This window comes from Lutjanus erythropterus, chromosome 9 (genome assembly GCF_056507025.1).
Source record: "Lutjanus erythropterus isolate fLutEry1 chromosome 9, fLutEry1.hap2, whole genome shotgun sequence".
NCBI lineage: Eukaryota > Metazoa > Chordata > Actinopteri > Lutjaniformes > Lutjanidae > Lutjanus > Lutjanus erythropterus.
The window spans coordinates 39762137-39781285 of NC_139325.1; the positions used below are offsets into that span (position 1 = coordinate 39762137).

General features: G+C 38.2%; 2 protein-coding genes across 3 annotated transcripts in view; both read left to right on the forward strand.

Moving 5' to 3' along the window:
- Positions 1 to 3639: 3639 nt before the first annotated feature.
- On the forward strand, positions 3640 to 7896 carry sostdc1a (sclerostin domain containing 1a). Its single transcript, XM_084727585.1, has 2 exons — positions 3640 to 3867; positions 6844 to 7896. The coding sequence occupies exons 1-2, from the start codon at positions 3663 to 3665 to the stop codon at positions 7287 to 7289; spliced, it is 651 nt and encodes a 216-aa protein (XP_084583711.1). The 5' UTR covers positions 3640 to 3662; the 3' UTR covers positions 7290 to 7896.
- Positions 7897 to 8975: 1079 nt separating this feature from the next.
- Positions 8976 to 19149, forward strand: part of crppa (CDP-L-ribitol pyrophosphorylase A) — a 60472-nt gene continuing 50298 nt past the window's right edge. For both annotated transcript variants that reach the window (XM_084725786.1, XM_084725787.1), the window contains exons 1-3: positions 8976 to 9337; positions 12722 to 13001; positions 18447 to 18596. In XM_084725786.1, coding sequence (XP_084581912.1) covers positions 9108 to 9337; positions 12722 to 13001; positions 18447 to 18596 — 660 coding nt within the window. In that variant the 5' untranslated portion in view covers positions 8976 to 9107. The remainder of the gene's footprint in view (positions 9338 to 12721; positions 13002 to 18446; positions 18597 to 19149) is intronic.

Genomic DNA, 19149 nt, shown 5'->3' on the forward strand with positions numbered 1-19149 from the left:
GGATCATGGGAGTTGTCTTCTTCATTTGAAAACAACCACCTAGCAGATGAAAATCTATCTCCATGACTCAAGCAGAAATCATGTTCACAAACAAGGTAATGCATTAAAAGTTTATTCAGTTTACGTTTAGACAAATTTGCAGAGTTCCTTCCTCACTCTCTGACATATTCTGCATTTTTCTGAAGTTAAAATGCCTGGCATTAAATGCACCGTTACCTTGAATAAATTATAGATTTGACCAGTGTTGGAAACAATTGAGATAATGTAACTACACAACCCAGGAAAATATATAACACGTGTCTTGCGTTTTTGGATATTTTCATGTGGAAAAGTTATATATTATGGTTTTAAACACATGTAACTAAGGAGTTCATCTCTGCTGAGAGTCGCACATGAGCAACACCGACTGCACACTTGCAAGAAAATGGTGGAGGGTCAAGACAGAATTCACAAGCTAAATAAAGGCATTACTTGATAATTGGCAATAGATAAAAAATTCCTCCAGTATTTTGCAGGCTGTTTTGGGGATTTGGTTCGGCCTAAAATAGTTGATTTCACAGCAGCTTTTCTAAAAAATTGTGACGCATGTTGCAAAGTTTTTAGGCCTTTTCGTGCAATTAAATTGTGTTAGCAAAGGAAAATTGCAAAAGAAGTTGCATTTTTTTTGTATAATTCGTTAAAAGTTCTTTGTGACCTCACCACAAAGGCTCATGATTACAAAAACTTGAACAAAATCTGCTTTATTTTTAGATGAAGAAGTGCACCTGGGGGGTAATTCCACAAAAAGGCAAAAACTTTTTGGGAGCTCAAATTCAGTCAACAAGCACAAAATTATAAAAATATAAAAGTAGAGTGTTGATGTAGTGTTGATAAATGTCAATAACACTAACAAATGTGTCTTTTAATACCTGTAAAAAAAAAACTAGGTTTGTTGAGATGTTCATCTGCTGTTTACACAGGGGGCTGCTATTATTGGTAGAACTCGTGGGGTGCAACAATGCGATTTGTGGAATAATAGCGGAGTTTGGACAAAATTGCAAAGTCGTGCAAAAGTCAAAGGGATTGGTTGAATTTGCATGAACTGTTGCGATTACAACGTCACAACTTCCTGGAGGGACTGAATAAAGCAGTTTGAAAACTTACTTGTGAGCAAAAGGGAAAAAACCTGACCCTCAACCCTGAAAGACAGAAAATCACATTTTTGACACGATTCAAGGCGCAAATCTAGTAAAACTGTCCTTGCATAATAAATAGAAGTGTACAAAGTCCAACTTTCAAGCGGTTATTTCCCTCTGCTGTTTGAGACAGATGGATGGAGGCATAAGGGGCAAATCTAAAGTTTTACGTCCTTCATGTCATTTCTCTTTTTTCTGCTTAGCTTCTTTCCTCACTCTTCCATCTGATCAGAAAACATTTGAAAAGAAATCTGGAGGTTCCAACTACACTACAGCACTTTTATTTTGAAGAGTAAAATAGCACATTTAGCACACGATATCTGCTCTCTTTTGCATGTGATCAGAGAGGTATGTATGGAAAATGTCATCAGAATGTTTATGAAATTTACCATGAAGTATGTACATATTTTTATTCATAATTTCAACTAATTCAGATCAATCACAGAGGGAACTACATCAAAATCTCATTATTCAGCCTTCGTGTAAATGATGAATAAATCACACTTTCACACCTTACAGCTTGTGCAGCTGCAGCTTGATGCAGTGTTGGTGAGGGAGGGAACATTTTCTCATTTGTTTTCCCCTCAAACTGACTTAATTAATGCAGGGATTCAAAACGGGCAGGAACAATGCGGTCACAGCAACTCGGCTGCTGCGATGGAAAGCGGAGGGATGAGAAGTTTAAGTTCTAACCAAACACGAACAAACCAAACTCTGCTTTCCATGGTGAAAAAGGAACATCCATAAAACTCACAGCAGGAGTCACTAATATAAGCAAAGGCTGTTTATCGCCACACAGCATCACAACAGCATCCAGCGCTGAAGTTCAGCAGTTTAAAATAAATATTACTTCAAAACCAGTTTACCAAAGTAGAGCAGACCCGTGTGGTCTCACCAACTGCATAAAAATCTGATTTAGGATCATTTTGGAAGCTGGTGTTCAAGTGCCAAATCTGGATAAATCAATGTAGATCCAGATCTTTGTTTTTACTTTAACAAAGAGGGTTTTTCAACTGCAATTTCCCAGGCTAAGAAATATCTTTATGTAACCACAAAACGCAAGTGTTTCTGTTTGGTTTAAACTGTGGAGGTTGTTGCATTCCCAAAAAAACAGACAGACCAAAAACTAAAGTTGACCTGAGGACTCCTGGACTTTGTTTCGACCAGCCAACAGTTTAATTCTAGTTTTGTTTTTATTTGTTTTTAAGTGTTGCCTCTTTCCTGCCTTCTCTACAGGCTGGAGGAACCTATTCTTCCAAGCTGCCGCATTATAACACATTAGATAAAAAGGGCAACAGTGACCTGCCGCTTGCCAAATAGTGAGATCACATTTATCTGTACTGTTGAGCCTCAGATCTCGTTCGTCTTCTCTACAAGCAGCTTTTATACCTGTCAGCTTCATCACATTACTAATATTTAACCACTGTCATCATATCTTAATAGTCAAAATGTTTCATTTGGTATCAAATTAACATATTAAATGATCAGATTTCATTCACTAAGGCAGCTGTTACTAAACGTAAGAATGCCACTGCCCAGTCTGAAATCTGAAAAATCTTTTGAGGCCCACCCAAAACTTTTATCATGACTCTGATCAACATATGAGATTAATCGTATCAATGATAAGATGTAAGATACATTCCAGGTTTGGATGTGACGGATCACCAAATACCTGTATCATGGTGCAATGTGTAATTAAAATCCTCTGGCTTTGTCTTATTTGTTCTCTTTTTAATCATAATCATAATATCACAAGTACACAGTGCATATTGAAGTGGTATATTTCAATGCTCAGACTTATAAAAGTTAGTAACTCATTAGCTTATTAATTAATAGTAAGCAGTAACTGGATCTTGCCAAATAGTGTGTCCACATTGACAGAAAACTTGTTTTAACTTGTTTATAATTGTTTATTAATGATTTATAAGGTTATTGTGTTGTGTTATTGTGTGATGTGTCTGATGGCGTTTCCATTGTCTAGTTCCTGAAAATGTTAGTTGTTGTTTATTTGATGAAATCTTCTACTTCTTATGTGTTCTTCATGTCACATATTGAAATGCTGTCTTCATCGTGATAAAGGTTGGTGGATTGTAAAAACAGCTGTGAAATAAAACAAGATTTTATCCGTGACAAAATCTGTTGTATTTTATAAATATATCAGTATGTCGTAAATGAACCACGTGTTAATGAGCCAATAATTGAGCCATGTAATCCCATCATCATCATCATCATCATGGATAAAAGCATCCCCTCCAGCATCCAGGATGACGGTTTAAGCTCTTCAAAATAAAAGCCGTGGGCGGGGTTATCTTGCGAGCGCACACTTATGCCGACCAATCAGAGCCCCTCAACAGAGACGCACCTGAGTAGCTGCCAAACAGAGAGGCGGGCCGGCTGTATAAAAGCACGACTCTCACATGATGTTCACCCAGCATCAGTCTACGCACAGTCGGACCTACATCTCCTCCTCTGTCCCCTGAAGCAGCCATGCACCTGAGCGCGTACGACTCGTGCCATTCCCTGGTCGTGCTGTGTCTCCTCCTGAGGAGCTGTCAAACCCTGAAGAACGACGCCACCGAGCTGCTCTTCTCTCACGTGAGCGCTCCGGTACCGGAGATCCAGAGCAACGTGACCCTGAACCGAGCGCGTAACGGCGGGAGAGGAGCGGGCAGCGGGGCGCACGACCGAGGAGGTGAGTGAGGAGCCGAGGAGACGAGGAGGCGTCCTGTGAGGAGGAGGAGGTGTCCCAGAGGATGCGTTCAGGGTCTCTCATATTCTCATGATAATTCCTTAAGGACTACATAACGTGTGTGTAGTGCTGTATGAGTTTCAGTGTCCTCATTTAACTTCAGGGAACTGTTCTGTCACTAAAGGCTTTGACTTTTATAATGTTTCATCTATTTTCTCGCGTTATTTTCAATCTGGGTTCATTTCCATCACATCAAACAGTCGTAATATTTGAATACTATCTTTCTAGGATTTAGAGATGGATCACTGTAGTCCAGTCGTCTACCTTCAGTAGCTTCTGTAGATGAAAAAACCTTTACCTTCTGCTTTATTTGATGTCTTTATTGTTCTTCATTGAAGGGTGCATGTATGGAAGATAATTACTGCCATTATGATTAAAATAATCACAATAACGAGAAGCATTCTCAAAGTACTGACTTAATATGTCAAAAAAATGAGTTATTGTCTCAAAAATTGGCTCAGTACCTGAAAATAATGAGTTAGTATCTCTAAATAATGAGAAACCTTCTCAAAATGATGACTTAGTATCTCAAAATAAGGGTTTAGTGTCTCAAAATAATGATAAACTTTCTTAAAGTAACGAGTAAGTAATTTTGACAGTTTCTCTTTATAATGGCTTACAGGAACCTTTTTTTACATCACAGTGGCAGAAATGGTCTTCCATATGTATGCAGCCACTCTTGATGAATTTCAGGTTTAAAGAATCAAAGTCTTTTACATTTACATGTCAAAAGAGTGAAATGAGGCACCTTTTAATCAGGCGCTTAATCTCATCATTGACACACACTTATACAAACAAAGAAATTGTAGATGACTATGTCATCAAAGCGCTTAAAAAATAAAATGTTATCATAGTAAGATATCATGCAGCTACTATTTTCAGAAAGTAAGGCAGTGATTCCTAAAGTGTGGGTCATGACACCCTGGTGGGCCGTGGAAGTACTACAGTATAATCAGAGAAGTAATCAGAATTAATTAAACAAAACCATGGGAGTTAAATTACATGATATTCTTCATTTATCTGACTTCATTTAACAGATTATATTTTGGTGATCCATGATTAACACCAGAATGTATCTTAGATCTTCATTGGTTGTAAAGTTGTGATTGAAAGGTTTGGGCGAGCTGCAGAAGATTTTTAGATTTCAGATTGGGCCGTGGCATTCTTAAGTTTGGGAATGTCATAGTAAAATCCTAACCCCTAACCCCCACTGGGATCATACAGTGACTCTGCTGGCGGAGTCGTGACTTCCAGTAGAGACTCTGTCTCCCTGCCCATCATCACAGTGAGCCGAGGCAATGCTCGGTGTAACACACACCTGACTGGCTGTTGTCCATCCAGGGATGAGACGGGCCGCCTGGGTGTCAGTGCAGCTGAATGGAGGTGTTCTCCCGTGAACAGGGAGCCTCTGATTCTGAGGCTCGGAGCTCTCCCAGCAGCCGACCGTGAAGGGAGGAAGGGAGGAGGATGGGGGAGTAAAACACAGAGCCTCAGCCCAGTTCATTCATCAAACACTGTGACAGAGGAGAGTGTATGGAGCTGCATGAATGGAGCAGAGCTTGGGTTACAGTGTTGGAGGGGAGAGCAGGGGGACAGTGTGTGTAGCCTGCAGCAGAATAACACTGACAGTCATACAGTAGCTGCTGCACAGACGTAATCCTCCTGTTAAATCCCTGCTATGCTGATAAAAAAAAGAGTTTTTCCTTTTCACATCCCTTAATTCCTCAACTTTTTGAAGTAGAAAGGTCAGTATGTTATTGTGCTCCTTCCTTGTGTTCCTTTGACTTGCCAGAGGCTACGAAGGAGCTCATCATAACCAATATGATGAACAGAGTAAAGGGCTCGGCAGTAATCTGCTATTATCATGTATTAACCTTTCAGCAACATGATGAAATAATGACACAGAGTTAGTCTGAGGTGTAATTTTGTTGTCTCCGTTAGTGCTGAAATGGACAGTCAAATAATTTTTCTAAATCAATTTTAGTCCATTTTTAAAAAGTTTAAAAGTTTATTTAAAGAAAAAATATCAAACATGCTCTTGTTTCAGCTTTTCAGATGTGAGGATTTGCTGCTTTTCTATTTCATACATGACAGTTAACTTAATATTTTGTGGTTTTGAACTGTTGGTCAGACAAAACAAGACATTTGAGGACGTTACCTTCATCTTTTACCCATATACATTTCATAGACAAAATGATTAATGAAGAAAATAATTGGCAGATTGATTGATAATAAAAATAATCAATAGTTGCCGCTAGAGCCAGACAGATATATCATCGACCGATATTGGCCTATCACACTTTATCAGTCTATATGTGTATTGGCGTTTATGTTGTCTGATATGCACCAATATGAAAACTTTTTGAGAAAACAGCTTCCTTATTTTATAGGTAACATTTTATATTTTATTGTTTTCCTTTATTCAAGTTTAATACACACATATATTTTAATTTATAGTTATTCATAATTATTAAAAATACCAGTTAAAGTTTACTGTTCACTGGTATTTTTGCCCTGATGTCATTTTGGACAATAAAGTTAAACTGTAACGTCATTAAACTGCGTTAAATTGCGTCCAGTATCTCAACCCTGAGATACTGCAACCCTGCAACCCTTTCCAACAGGATTGTGTGCTGGCAAGAATCTGGCATTACAATTCAGCATGCATAAAATCTGACTTTAAAAACTTTTTTATGCAATCCGAACAGTGAAGATAGATAACAACACTGCTATCCCACTATTGGGACTTAAACACAACACAAATCTTTGCATATATCAAGATATCACAAGTGTTTTCAGAATCAATACAGTATCACAAAGCATAATATCATGATACCCAAGTGTATCGATATTTTCTTGCATCCCTACTTTACTACACTGTTTCCTCTTTCTCACAATTCTCATTGTATCTTTCCTCAGAACGAAGCCAAATCGGATGCAGAGAGCTGAGGTCCACGAAGTATATCTCCGATGGCCACTGCACCAGCATCAACCCCATCAAAGAGCTGGTGTGCACCGGCGAGTGTCTCCCAGCTCAGATGCTTCAAAACTGGATCGGCGGCGCCTACGGCAGGAAGCTCTGGGGTCGCCGGAACAGCAACCAGGACTGGCGGTGCGTCAACGACAAGACCCGCACCCAGCGCATCCAGCTGCAGTGCCAGGACGGCAGCACGAGAACGTACAAAATCACCGTGGTCACCTCCTGCAAGTGCAAGAGGTACTCGAGGCAGCACAACGAGTCGGGCAACAAGTTCGAGGAGCCGGCTCTGTCGCCGCCGCAGCTCCTGCACAAGCACAAGGCCAAGAGCAAGAGGAGGCTGGGGAAGAACCGGCTGAGTGAGAACTGGCACGAGACGGAACCCTGAGAACCTCCAGGCACGCAGACTCTGAAACCACAAAAACCTGCAGGAGTTCTGTCATGGTGATACTGGGACACGACGTCCAGAGCTGTGGATTATCTTCTCTAAATGTGACTGGGACTTGATGTAGGTGAAGCTGGTTCCTCACTATGATGGAGAACTCCAAAAGGGCATGCTGAGGACTTTTCTAGACGTTTGAATCCATGTGGTTAAAGACAATGTGAACAGAACTGGGGTGTGCAGTCTGCAGCAAACCCACATTGTCCCAGATGTACCCATGTGCATGTGTTCATATATTCATTTTATATGCAGATGGAGATCTGCAGTCAGCTTTAGGCACCAACACCAGTAAACAACCAAACATCTCAAAGAATCCTGTGTAAATACTTGTACATATATCAAATTCTTACTTGCCTTTTGAAGTATGGCCATGTGTATAAAATTTCACTATGTAAGATATATGATGTATGATGTAATATATTTTCTGTGGCAATATATAATATGACAAGTTTTGGCTAAGTGGCGTCAGCATGTGGGTGAAATCTGGAAAAGCGCTTCATCAGTCTGTATTGTAATAACTTTATATGAAATAAATATCACTTTTTATCTCACATATTGTTGTCAGTGGACCTTTGACCATATAGTTCACTATGATAACTCGTGCAGAGCGACGTTTCATCTACAGGAGGGGTGGGCATTAAAACTTAAACCAGGCCTACGTTAAAGTCCCAATGTAAACTATGGCTAAGTTATTCATGAAAATCACCTAAAATTTATAATCTTGTATTGCTAAATATATGGAAGTTGCAAAAAAACTGTCATTATTTCTACAAAATTACTACATTCGCCATAGTAATAATCATTAGGTTCTTAAATTAAAACAATTCATAATTGTGTAGGAAATTAGAGAGGAATATGAATTGCGCATTAGTACATATGTAAAGTCATTTTAAAATAATTTTGGTTTGAGTTTATTGTTTTCTAATTCAGACTGTGTTCTCGCGAGACTATCCCTGCAGTGTGAGAGACCTTGAAATCACGCGACAACATAGATGTCTAATGCCAGAGCTGCAGCTGCTGCCCATACTTTTACAAACATGCGTCAAGTATGAACCTGAGTTTACCGGAAATGAAATAATCTTACCGTTCAAATTAAGATTTAATTTAAAATAAAAGTAAACTTGAATAAGCTGACCAATTAGTTCCACAACTACTGATATTTTCAAGGTAATGGATTTTCTACAATTCTGATTCTGTGTTTCAATGGATTTTTGGAAGTCAGAACAGCAAAGAAATAGAATATTATCAATTTTCAGTATAATACATTCTGAGAAACTGATAATTTACTTTGGTATCTCCAGTTTTAAAGGACCCAAACCTTTACATTCAACCATACCACTACATTCATACGTCTGACAACAAATTTGTATTACTTAATACATCATTACTCTTATCATTATATTTAATTTTTTTTGTTTTACAAAATAAATGGTAAGAAAGAGGTGTTTTATTTGTGTCATTACTTTTTAAGTCAAGTGACAAAATAGTTTTTCCATACAAGAACTAAGACACCTCCACCTGGAATACTTTATGGTAAAACATGTCTTCGATAGAATGTAACCTGGACTTTGCAGGTTTTATTTTGAAAGCATTAACCGGAAGTGCGCCATTAAACCGTTGTGACTTGACGGCACAGTTTTCCCAAATCTCCATCCACGTTGCCGCTATCTTCCCACCCCCCGCCCATCACCTGTGAATGGACAGTTTTGGGACTGACCTGTCGTGACCCCCATCAATGAATTGACAGAGGTCATCCACATCAACATGCAGGCCGACAACTGTGCACCGGACAGGCCCGCTCATCCCGGGATTTTCCCAACTCGCGAGGCCGGGAAGAGCGACCATCAGCCGGCAGAACGCAGCGTGGACTTCCCGGTGTCTGTGGTTCTTCCTGCCGGCGGAACCGGGGAGAGAACCGGACTACAGACACCGAAACAGTTCTGCTCGTTTCTGGGTCGGCCGCTCATAAGCTACACTATCCAGGCTTTCGAGAGGTAGGAAAACTGGAAATAGAGTGGGATAAAGATGTCATATTCCCTGTTTTGAGAGCATGTACAGGTAAAGTTAGCTACAGGTAGAGTGATGGAAACAGACGTCTCCTTCAGTCAGGACTTCAACATCCTCTAACGGTCGGCGGGTGTCTGTGCAGGCTGCTGCTTATAGTATTTACATTTTAATTATCTACTTCATACTTGAGTATTTTTAAAATAGTCTTTTACTTTTTACTGATTTTTCAGGAAACGTAGCTAACTTAACTCTAATGGTGGAAAGTACTTTTTAGGTACCATGTTTTTTAGCTACTTATACTTACTTGAACTGCTACTTTAAAATTCTGCTCCACTTTAGTTAATTTAATACCCTTGGTTACTAATTACTTTGCAGATTTCTGATCAATAATGCAAAACATCTGTACAGGCCGACAAATGAGTTATGATGTAATATTAAGATGAAATATTATTGATCCTTGGGGCAGCTACCCAACAGATAAATTATCCAAAGAAATTAAAATTAGCCCCACCTTTACCAGCTGCAACATTAAAGTGATGTAGAGTACACATTAATGCATCAATAATTATAACTCAATACTTTTAGTCCTTAAAAATATATACTACTGATTTTGTACTTTTACTTGAAGGTCCAGTGTGTGAAATTTTAAGGGATCTATTGGCACAAAATATGTTTTGAGTTAGTTATTATAATCACCTGAAAATAAATGTTGTGTTATGATAACCTTGTTTATACCTGCAGAGCAGTGTTGTCACAGTATTGGAATATATAATGAAGTCGCTGTCCATAAGAATGTCCTCAGTTATTCTGTTTACTATCTCCGTGATAGAAATTTCCCTTTGACCTCCCTCTCCCATTGAAGTCATTGATTGTCCTGCGATAGGGCGAGACATTTTTTCTTTCTCTCAGTGACAGTCTGTCATTTTAATATGACAGACTGTCACTGAGAGAAAGAAAAAAAAAATCCTTTATGGATCTCTGAAAACAGGACTTCAAGCTCTGAACTTGTAAAGTTCTTTTTACTCTTTGATGCAGTTTTCATGAATGAACAGTTCCTGACATTTTGGGCAGGAAGCTGAGCTTTACATGGTATTATAAGAGAAGTTTAAATCCTGACTGATTGAGCTCTGCGCTGTTCTGAAAAGTTACAAAACATCAGAAATGTGTGGGGGAGGACGTTTCAGATGCTGTTCATCGATCTGCCAAGCACTTGTTCTGAAACATATTGATGCTTTAACTGCAACTGCAAACGGTGCTCGAAGTGACTCTCTTAGTTCCAATGAAAACTGTCTGCAGTTTACTTGTGGATTATCAAGAATAACTTTGTTTCTATAGACACGTTGCTTTTGAAATGTAATGCGACACAAAGAAAATTTCTTTAGCCTCCATTGTCTTTCAGTGGAGGTAGGACTTTGGAATAATTAATAAAATAATTTTACATCACAATACCAATGTATGTATTGTGGTCAAGTCAAGTTAAGTCAAATTTTATTTATGTAGTCCAGTAAAACAAATCACAATTTGCCTCAGGGGACAGTCTTTATAGTGTCCCGTAGACCCTCGAAAGAGTATGGAAAAACTTCCCCCCCAAATCCTTTTACAGTACATCATCTGAAAAATCAATTAGGAAACTATTTATTGATAAAATGACCAGAACCAGATGTCTGTCTTTGGCTGATACAACAAATTAAACACCTGACCAATGAAGCTAGTTCATTTTTTTTTTTTTACTGATGCACAAAATGTAATATTTCCATAAATCAGTCTTTGTCACTGACTTGCAACACCCCTAAAGACAAATCTCATCATCATTAAACCAAAATTATCTACATGGCTAAATGCAACAAGAGGTGAATGAGAATATTATTTTTTTTTATACTAATACTTGCTAGTTCCTGTAAACAACAAGGTGTATCTTTAAAGCAGCTTGTGTCTGGTTTTGTAAGGTGATATGAAAATCAACCTTCACTTTTCCTACATTTTGAATACAGGTTTTCTTTTCATCACATTTTGGTATTGCTTAAAGGATTAAAGTGTTTGAGGTTTTCTTCCACTACTGGAAAACAGAACGAAATATTGTCTTCAGGTTACAGGTTCCGAAACAGTGAAGACTTGAAGGTGGATGTTTACAGTATGTTATGATCACTGCCTGACCTTCATTACAACAATACAATAACAACCGGTGTTTATAATCAGATGTGTCTGCTCTTAGCTTTCTGTCAGTGTTTACGTGTTGCGAGGAAATGAGTGCAGCAACATCCTGAGGACTAGAGAGCAGGGGGGAAAGGCTGCCTGTGTGGCCCCAGTGATTACAGACAGGCTCCCGGGAGAGGAGGGTCAAAGGTCATCGGGGTCAGATCCACAATCTAAGCATGGCCACTTATAAGTATGGATACAGCTTAGTCGATTATTTAACAACACTTTTGGTAATTTGTTGACCATTTAAGTAATTATTAAAGGAATAGTCTAACATTTTGGGAAATGTGTCCATTGGCCTTCTTGCAGAGACTTAGATTAGTAGATTATTAGCACTCTCATGTCTACATTATGGTTAGCTTAGCAGCTGCAACAATCAGTCAATTAGTGGATTAGTTGTCAACTATTCAATTAATCACTGTTTTGATAATTGATCAGTCAGTTGAAGATTTTTTTGTGGTTTCTTTTGTCCTTAATCAATTATTAAATTAATTGTAACTTATTTTGATAATCAATAACCAGTCTGAGTAATCTTTTGAGAAATAAAGGTCAAAATTCTCTTTTTTCCAGCTTCTTAAATGTGAATATTTTCTGATTTCTTTACTGCTGTATGTCAGTAAACTAAATATCTCTGGATTGTGAACAAAACAAGACATTTGAGGATGTCATCTTGGACTTCGGGAAACACTGACAGACATTTTTCACCATTTTCTTACTTTTTGTGGACCAAGCAACTAATTGATTTATGTAGTAAATGATGGACAAGTAAATTGATAATAAAAATAATTTCAGCCAGACTTAGTAGAAAGACTGCAAGTACGGGAAACCAGCCAGCAAACTTGTCGTTTGTATTGTACCTTTGCTGTTTTTATCTTCTCAAATGTTCAACTTTTTTCAGTTTCTTGCCTCTGTTTAAATCGCATATGGGTTTTGGACGCTGGTCAGCCAGTACTAAAAATTTTATGACAATTCCTCGGGCTCTGCAAACTTTTAACAAGCAGTTTTCAACATTTTCCAGTTTGATCAAGCAAAAAGTAATCAATAATTAATTGCAGCCCTAATTGCTAAACATAAAATGCTCTGAGTGAGTCTTATGTTCTGTCTGTGTTCCCTGGTGTTTCTGACTTCTCACCTCACCAAACAGGCTTTTCTGAGCGGACTGTGTGCTCTTGCAGGGTGTCATGGATCCAGAGCATTGTGGTTGTTGTTGCCAAAGAAAACATGGACCTGATGACGGACATCATCCAGCGCTTCCAGCACAGAAAGGTTCGAGTGGTGCCAGGCGGCTCAACCCGTCACAGGTCGATATGTAACGGAGTCCTGGCTCTGGGCGAAGAGGGGGAGGAGAGGCCGGCGGCGGACAGACCAAAGGTGGTCATCATCCATGATGCTGTGCGGCCTTTTGTGGAGGAGGACTTTCTTTACAAGATAGCCATGGCTGCCAAGGAACAAGGGGTCAGTATGTTAAAAACAGTTTTAACTGAAACATCTGGGTATCTGGAAGGATTGTAACTTAATCTTTTGCAACAAGAAATCCCTTCAACATTGTTTGAACTGTTTCCTCCCTTTTATTAGTTTATTTGGTAAAGTGTAATGATTATTCTGATAACAACACCAGTATCAGAGATTCCTAAAAATACAGCGTAAAACGCTGGCGGTGAGTATGCATGTCTCTGTGCCAATCTGATACCATGTCATTTATTTGGCCTTGAACCTGGTCCCTCCTACTACCAGCAGCGTCCCGTAAACTAATTTTTTTTTAACTTGAGCCAGTCCAACAACAGTAATGCAAAAATGCCAAACATTCAGTGGTTCCAGCTGCTCAAATGTGAGGATTTGCTGCAATCTGTCTTTCAGACAGCTGCAACTAACTATTATTTTCATTATCAGTTAATCTGCTGATTATTTTCGTGCTTAAATGATTACTTGTCTGTTGTATAAAACATCATGAAGTAGTGAAAAACACCCATCCCAGTTTCCAGTCCAGGTTGACACCCTCAGATGTCTAACTTTGTCCAGCCAACACCCAAACATTCATTTGTTGTTGGCAAGTGGACGTCTGAGTTCTGAGTTCTGAATTGAAACAAAGAAACCTCATGACAGCTGAAAAGAAGACAAATAAAAGCAGTAAATCTTCACATATAAGAAGGTGATTTTTCCGTTGATCGACTAATTGATTAATCAACTATATTAAGACATTAAACTTTAGGTTTTAGACCGTTGATCAGACAAATAAGACATTTGAAGATGTCATTGATGAAAGTGGGATGTAAATCTTACTTTTTACTATATTCGGATGTTTTACAGAGTAAACATTTTAACACTCTGGAAAATAATTGGCAGATGAAAGTAATTGTTGCTGCAACCCTGTACAAGAAGAAAAGCTTAGTAAATCCTGGGCAAGTGGGCATTTGTCACTATTTTTGGACATTTGAGACAAAACAAAAAATTGCAGTCAGATTTATCAGGAGTGAAACAGTCATTAGTTGCAGCCCTAAAACACACACACACACACACACACACACACACACACACAAACAATTTAAAGCCCAGATTTCCCACTTGTTAAGTCATGACTGTGTCAGAACCGGAAACCTTTTGGATACCTGGAGGATGTAGAAATAATGTTTTTACAACAAAACAAAGCAGACAGGAGACACACTGTCAGTGGAGTCAGTGGAAATGGGGCCTTTGCTCACTGCAGACATTCAATTTGTAGACAAACCGTCATTCTGTCATGAGGAAACGCTCAAAGCTCAGTAAATTTTGCTACTTGGAAATAATCATAATTAAAGTTATCGCCAAAGCTCCAGCTGTAAATATGGCTTGAAGATGTGTAACCTCTCTGGATTGTCAGATTTTCCAGAAGCGCATAAAGGCAGGATGTGTCTATTTCCAAGAGAACAGCAGTACAGAGGCAGACCATGATCCCTCTACAAATAGAGGAAACAACCCCAAAATGCCAGTAGTTCTTCATGCTTGGACAGCGTAGAGCAGCTAATTAAATCTCGACTGTAGCTCATACTTCATCTCTTCATGTGATTTTAGCTAAAAACCAGAGAAGGTCAATTATAGCGTGAGTATAAACAAATCCATCATACAGTTGCCTGAGCTGGAATCAAACCTTTCACCTGGTGGGGAGAAGCGACACGTGACTTGACTTGTTTGCGCGACCTGTGGTTCGTTTTTCACCGTGCAGTGTGAACGTAAATAAACCAAACATTAAAATACATCTCCTTGCACACAAGGCCTTTCCATCTTTTTTTACAAACTGTTTATCAGAGTGACAGATCCATCGCTCCTGGTGGTAGCGTTTATTTCATCAGTGATAGATGGAAAACATTTGGGCAACTGTGACGAACACACTCGCAGGTTGGTCTTGTAATGATTCACGGCTGAGACCGAGCAGCTGAGAGGAGACTTTGTGAGTGCAGGTCACACAGGTTGAGAGAAAAGCACGAGCTCCCCGACATAAGGCCAACATTTATGGCGTGTTTCTGAGCGTGTGTGCTTTGTGATGAACTTTCACAGCAGGCGGCCTGGTCTTCATTATCTCGCCAGTATCCATGCTCATGGCAGAAAGCCCGTCTCCACTGAGAGGCAGCAGATTAATTTTGATTTTAACAGCATGTGTAACACGCAGAACACATGTTTGCTTTCCTTTCGATTGCAAGACGTTTCTCCCGCACACGCTCGCTGACTGCTCTACTCCTGGAAACTGCCTTCAATCATGCTGTAGTGAGATGAAAATATTATCTCAAAAATGTTGATTATTTTGAGTTTCCAGTGAAGGAGGAGGTACAAGCAGTGCATGCTCCAGATGTGCTGGTGAAGATGGATTTAGTAGTACTTATGTATGATCAGGGAAATATTCTCTCTCTGAAATGTCAAGTTATGACTGAACAGCTGTCAAGAGTCTCTGACAAAGAAAAAAAAAAAATTCAATACTCAAGATCTTCTTATTAGATTTTTCCAGCTTTCTGCAGCATCTCATGATCCTTATTCATGTTTGATTATGTTGTACAGGGCTGCACTGAATGGTTCAAAGCTTCTGAGCTGCATTCATAACATTGAAAATTGAATTTCAAATTAACATTCAAATGCTGCATGTTCTTTTTTTTGCAAGTCTGTTCATTCTGATTAAAGGGATATTTCACCACCTTTCACCATATTTTTTTCTGTAGTGCTACATCTGTACTGTTTTGGTGTGAATTTCGAAGTTTAGGAGATAGCAGCTGTAGAGATGTCTGCCTGTCTTCAATATAAAGGGACTAAATGGCACTTCCTCAAGATAATCTTCAGACCTTGTTTTGAGTAGTTTCATGTAGGAACTACTTTCTTTCTGCTCGTGTTGTTGTTGAGTGACAAATATCAATATTAAATATTTGAAATCCATTCAATAGTCATTTTTTTACTATCAATGCTCTTTTTCTCACTTTCTTTCTCTCACAGCGTGTTGACACACATACCGCTGTAGTGCCCACATAGTTCCACCTCTTCTCACTTACTTATTGTGTTGTGTATTGTGTCTCATTCGTATTTTATTGAATTTATAAATTCCAGTATCGTTACAACACTACTTTCTGCAGTAGAATCTCGTTCCTACATGAAACTGCTCAGAACAAGGTCTGCGGATTATCTTAAGGAACGAGACACTGGTTTTAAATTTTTCAAATGTAATTTTTTGGCGCTTTGAGCACCACACGCTGAGTTATATTGGAGAGAAAGCTGACATCTATATGTCTGATATCTCCAAAACTCTGCAGCTCACACTAAAATGATCTGGATCATAAATATCACTGCAGGCCAGTGGAAAAATATGTATTTTTGATTTTGGAGTGAACTGTCCCTTTAAACCCTGTATTTCTGCACAGCTGCAAATAAAGATTAGGCTACACCAATATTAATATTATGCTACAACATATTTGTAGAATCCTGTTGTGATTCCTGTTGTGGCTGCAAGGGATTGTTTCCAACTTGTGTGATTCAAGAAAAAATTCCATTAACTCCAGAGCATTGCTAAGTGCAAAAATCAAAATGTAGTGAAAAAAATAAAAGTGATGTTTTCCAAAATTCTCAACATGTTTTCATCTAACAGAACGTTCTGCTTCAATCCATGTTTGTTGGCATTTAGCCTTTCAAAAACAATGTTTTCACTGTGGTCAAAAAACTTGTTTACTTGGCCCATTTCAGCGGCCTCTCCATCAAACTACAAATTGGACTGGACTAAATAATCAAATCCAAATTTGTGCAGAGATTATTGGCCATCCTGTGGCAGAATCTTTTCAAGCAGCGCACAACAAGAGCGCGCTCAGACTTGCTAACAGTATCTCTTATGACCCTTGTCACATGTTTTAAACAGAGAATACCAACTTCTCCCCTCCAATAAGCAAAGAATTCTATTAAACATCAGTCTGTCCTGTTGCTAAACCAAAATCAGTGCTAACTGAGATCTTGATGCAAAGGATATAATGTGATGTGCAGTGTATATTCATCTTAACTGTTGTTTTTTTTGTTTTTTGTTTTTCTTTTTGTACATCTGTGGAAAATGTCATATATGTCATATGCTGTGTGAGAAGCTGTCCAGGGAGGAAAAATGAATTTCAATGTATTCTGACAATTGAGTTGTATCATATCATAGTGTATTGTGTCATGCTTACTGTACAGGAAGGGTGGCATGCTCCTGTATTGACAGGGTCGCTCAGCAGTGATCTAACAGCACCATAAATTACATTTAAATTGATGAAACTGACAAGATGCATTCAGATTAAATGAAGTAGCTCATTTAATCCAATGAACCACTTGATTCAAATTGAGGATTTTGTTGGTTGGAGGTTTTTTTTCAGGTGATAATGATAAAATAACATACAAAGTTTGATTGAAAAACCTCAATAGAAGCTTCAAATGTAAAACATGACATTTGTTACAGCCCTAATATTGAATGATACTGTGATAAACTAAAGTTGTAATCATGATTTTTAGTCTTGATTCAATGAAAGCTTATGTCAACATTTTGTTCATTTTCATCTACAGTGGACATTAGCCGTGTAACATTACTGTATATATAGTTTTTTGGGGCAAAAGTTCCTCAGCTCATGGTACAGATGTTTGCTGTGACAACAAACAGCACCTTCAGAACTTACAGTGAACTCTGATATTCCTACCGAGGTTTCCCTGTCCTCCTCGTTCTGTACATCTGAATAGTCTAAAACTTTTAGCCAAACAACATTCATTTTCATCTGGATTCTATGCACATCAACCCCATTCATCCTGCCTCGTGTCTCTGTTCTCTCTAGTTGTGTCTGTGCTGTGATTTTGAATGTGTTCCACCTCTAAATGTCACTTGTAAAATGTAAAACGCATTTGCTTTCGAAAATGGGGTTTGTGCCCAGTTAAGGTGTTTGGAAAATGTTGGTCCTTGTTCAGACATTTGATCTTTGTCCTATTGAGAATATCCCTGTCTAGACATTTTTATTCTTCTGTGTATTTTTACATTCAAATCTGCTTGTAAAATATACCAATATAATCTGTTTTCACTCAGGTCTTTAACAAAAACTATTAGTCTAACTTTTACAAGTGAAACTTGATAACTTTTTTTGCACACTCTATGCCTAAGGTGTAATAGATATGGACTTTTCTACTGTCATAGTGTCAAGCTTTATTAAAAATATTGTGAGGAAGTCTGTATTTATTGTTAATCAAATTGTGAACTGACTGTAACATTACACCACCAAGCGGAAAAATGGCAATTTTACAAGTTCATTTTGAGAGCAGCTTTTAGACTTTTTCAGTCTTTACAGAGCTTGTTTAGGGATATAATTTCTCTCTTAAAAATTCTTTTTATACTCTATAATTATATTCAAAACAAAATTAAAAAACTTTGCTTTTTTTTCCGTTCAGGCAGCAGGAGCTATCCGACCTCTTGTTTCCACGGTGATAGCCACCACCTCAGAAGGCTACCTGGATCATTCTCTAGAGAGAGCCAAGTACAGAGCCAGCGAGATGCCTCAGGGATTCACATATGATGTCATCTATCAAGCCTATCAGAGGGTATGAGAGCCTGTTCTTTAATTTACCTCTAACACACACGCAGGTCGTTCATGTGTTAATACAAGGACAGTTATAGATGAATTGTATTATGTTCTTTCTGCTTCGATGGTGAGACATTTGACGTGTCAGAAAATTGCGGCTAAAGTCTTCAAGTCCTAGTTATAAAAAAATATTGATGTAGCAACAAATGAGTTTTGGTGAGTTTGTTAATTATTGTGAGAAATGCAAAGTTACACTTATTGGTGCTAGGCAATATGTCAATACTATATCAATATCATGATATTAGAATAGATATCATTAAATGGCATAAATGTTGTCTTTTTGTGATTTTAAATTCTGCATTACAGTAAAGTGATGTCATACTTCTGCTTTTACCCATTTAGTCATGATGCCCACATTACTGATGGTTATTATTTATTTATCAACAATCTTATTGTGTTAATATTTTGTTAAAGCACCGATAGTCATGCCTACAATGTTCTTGTGATATCGATAAATATTAATATCTAGGTATTTCAGAAGTATTGTAATACTTGTTTTTGTCAGTATCACT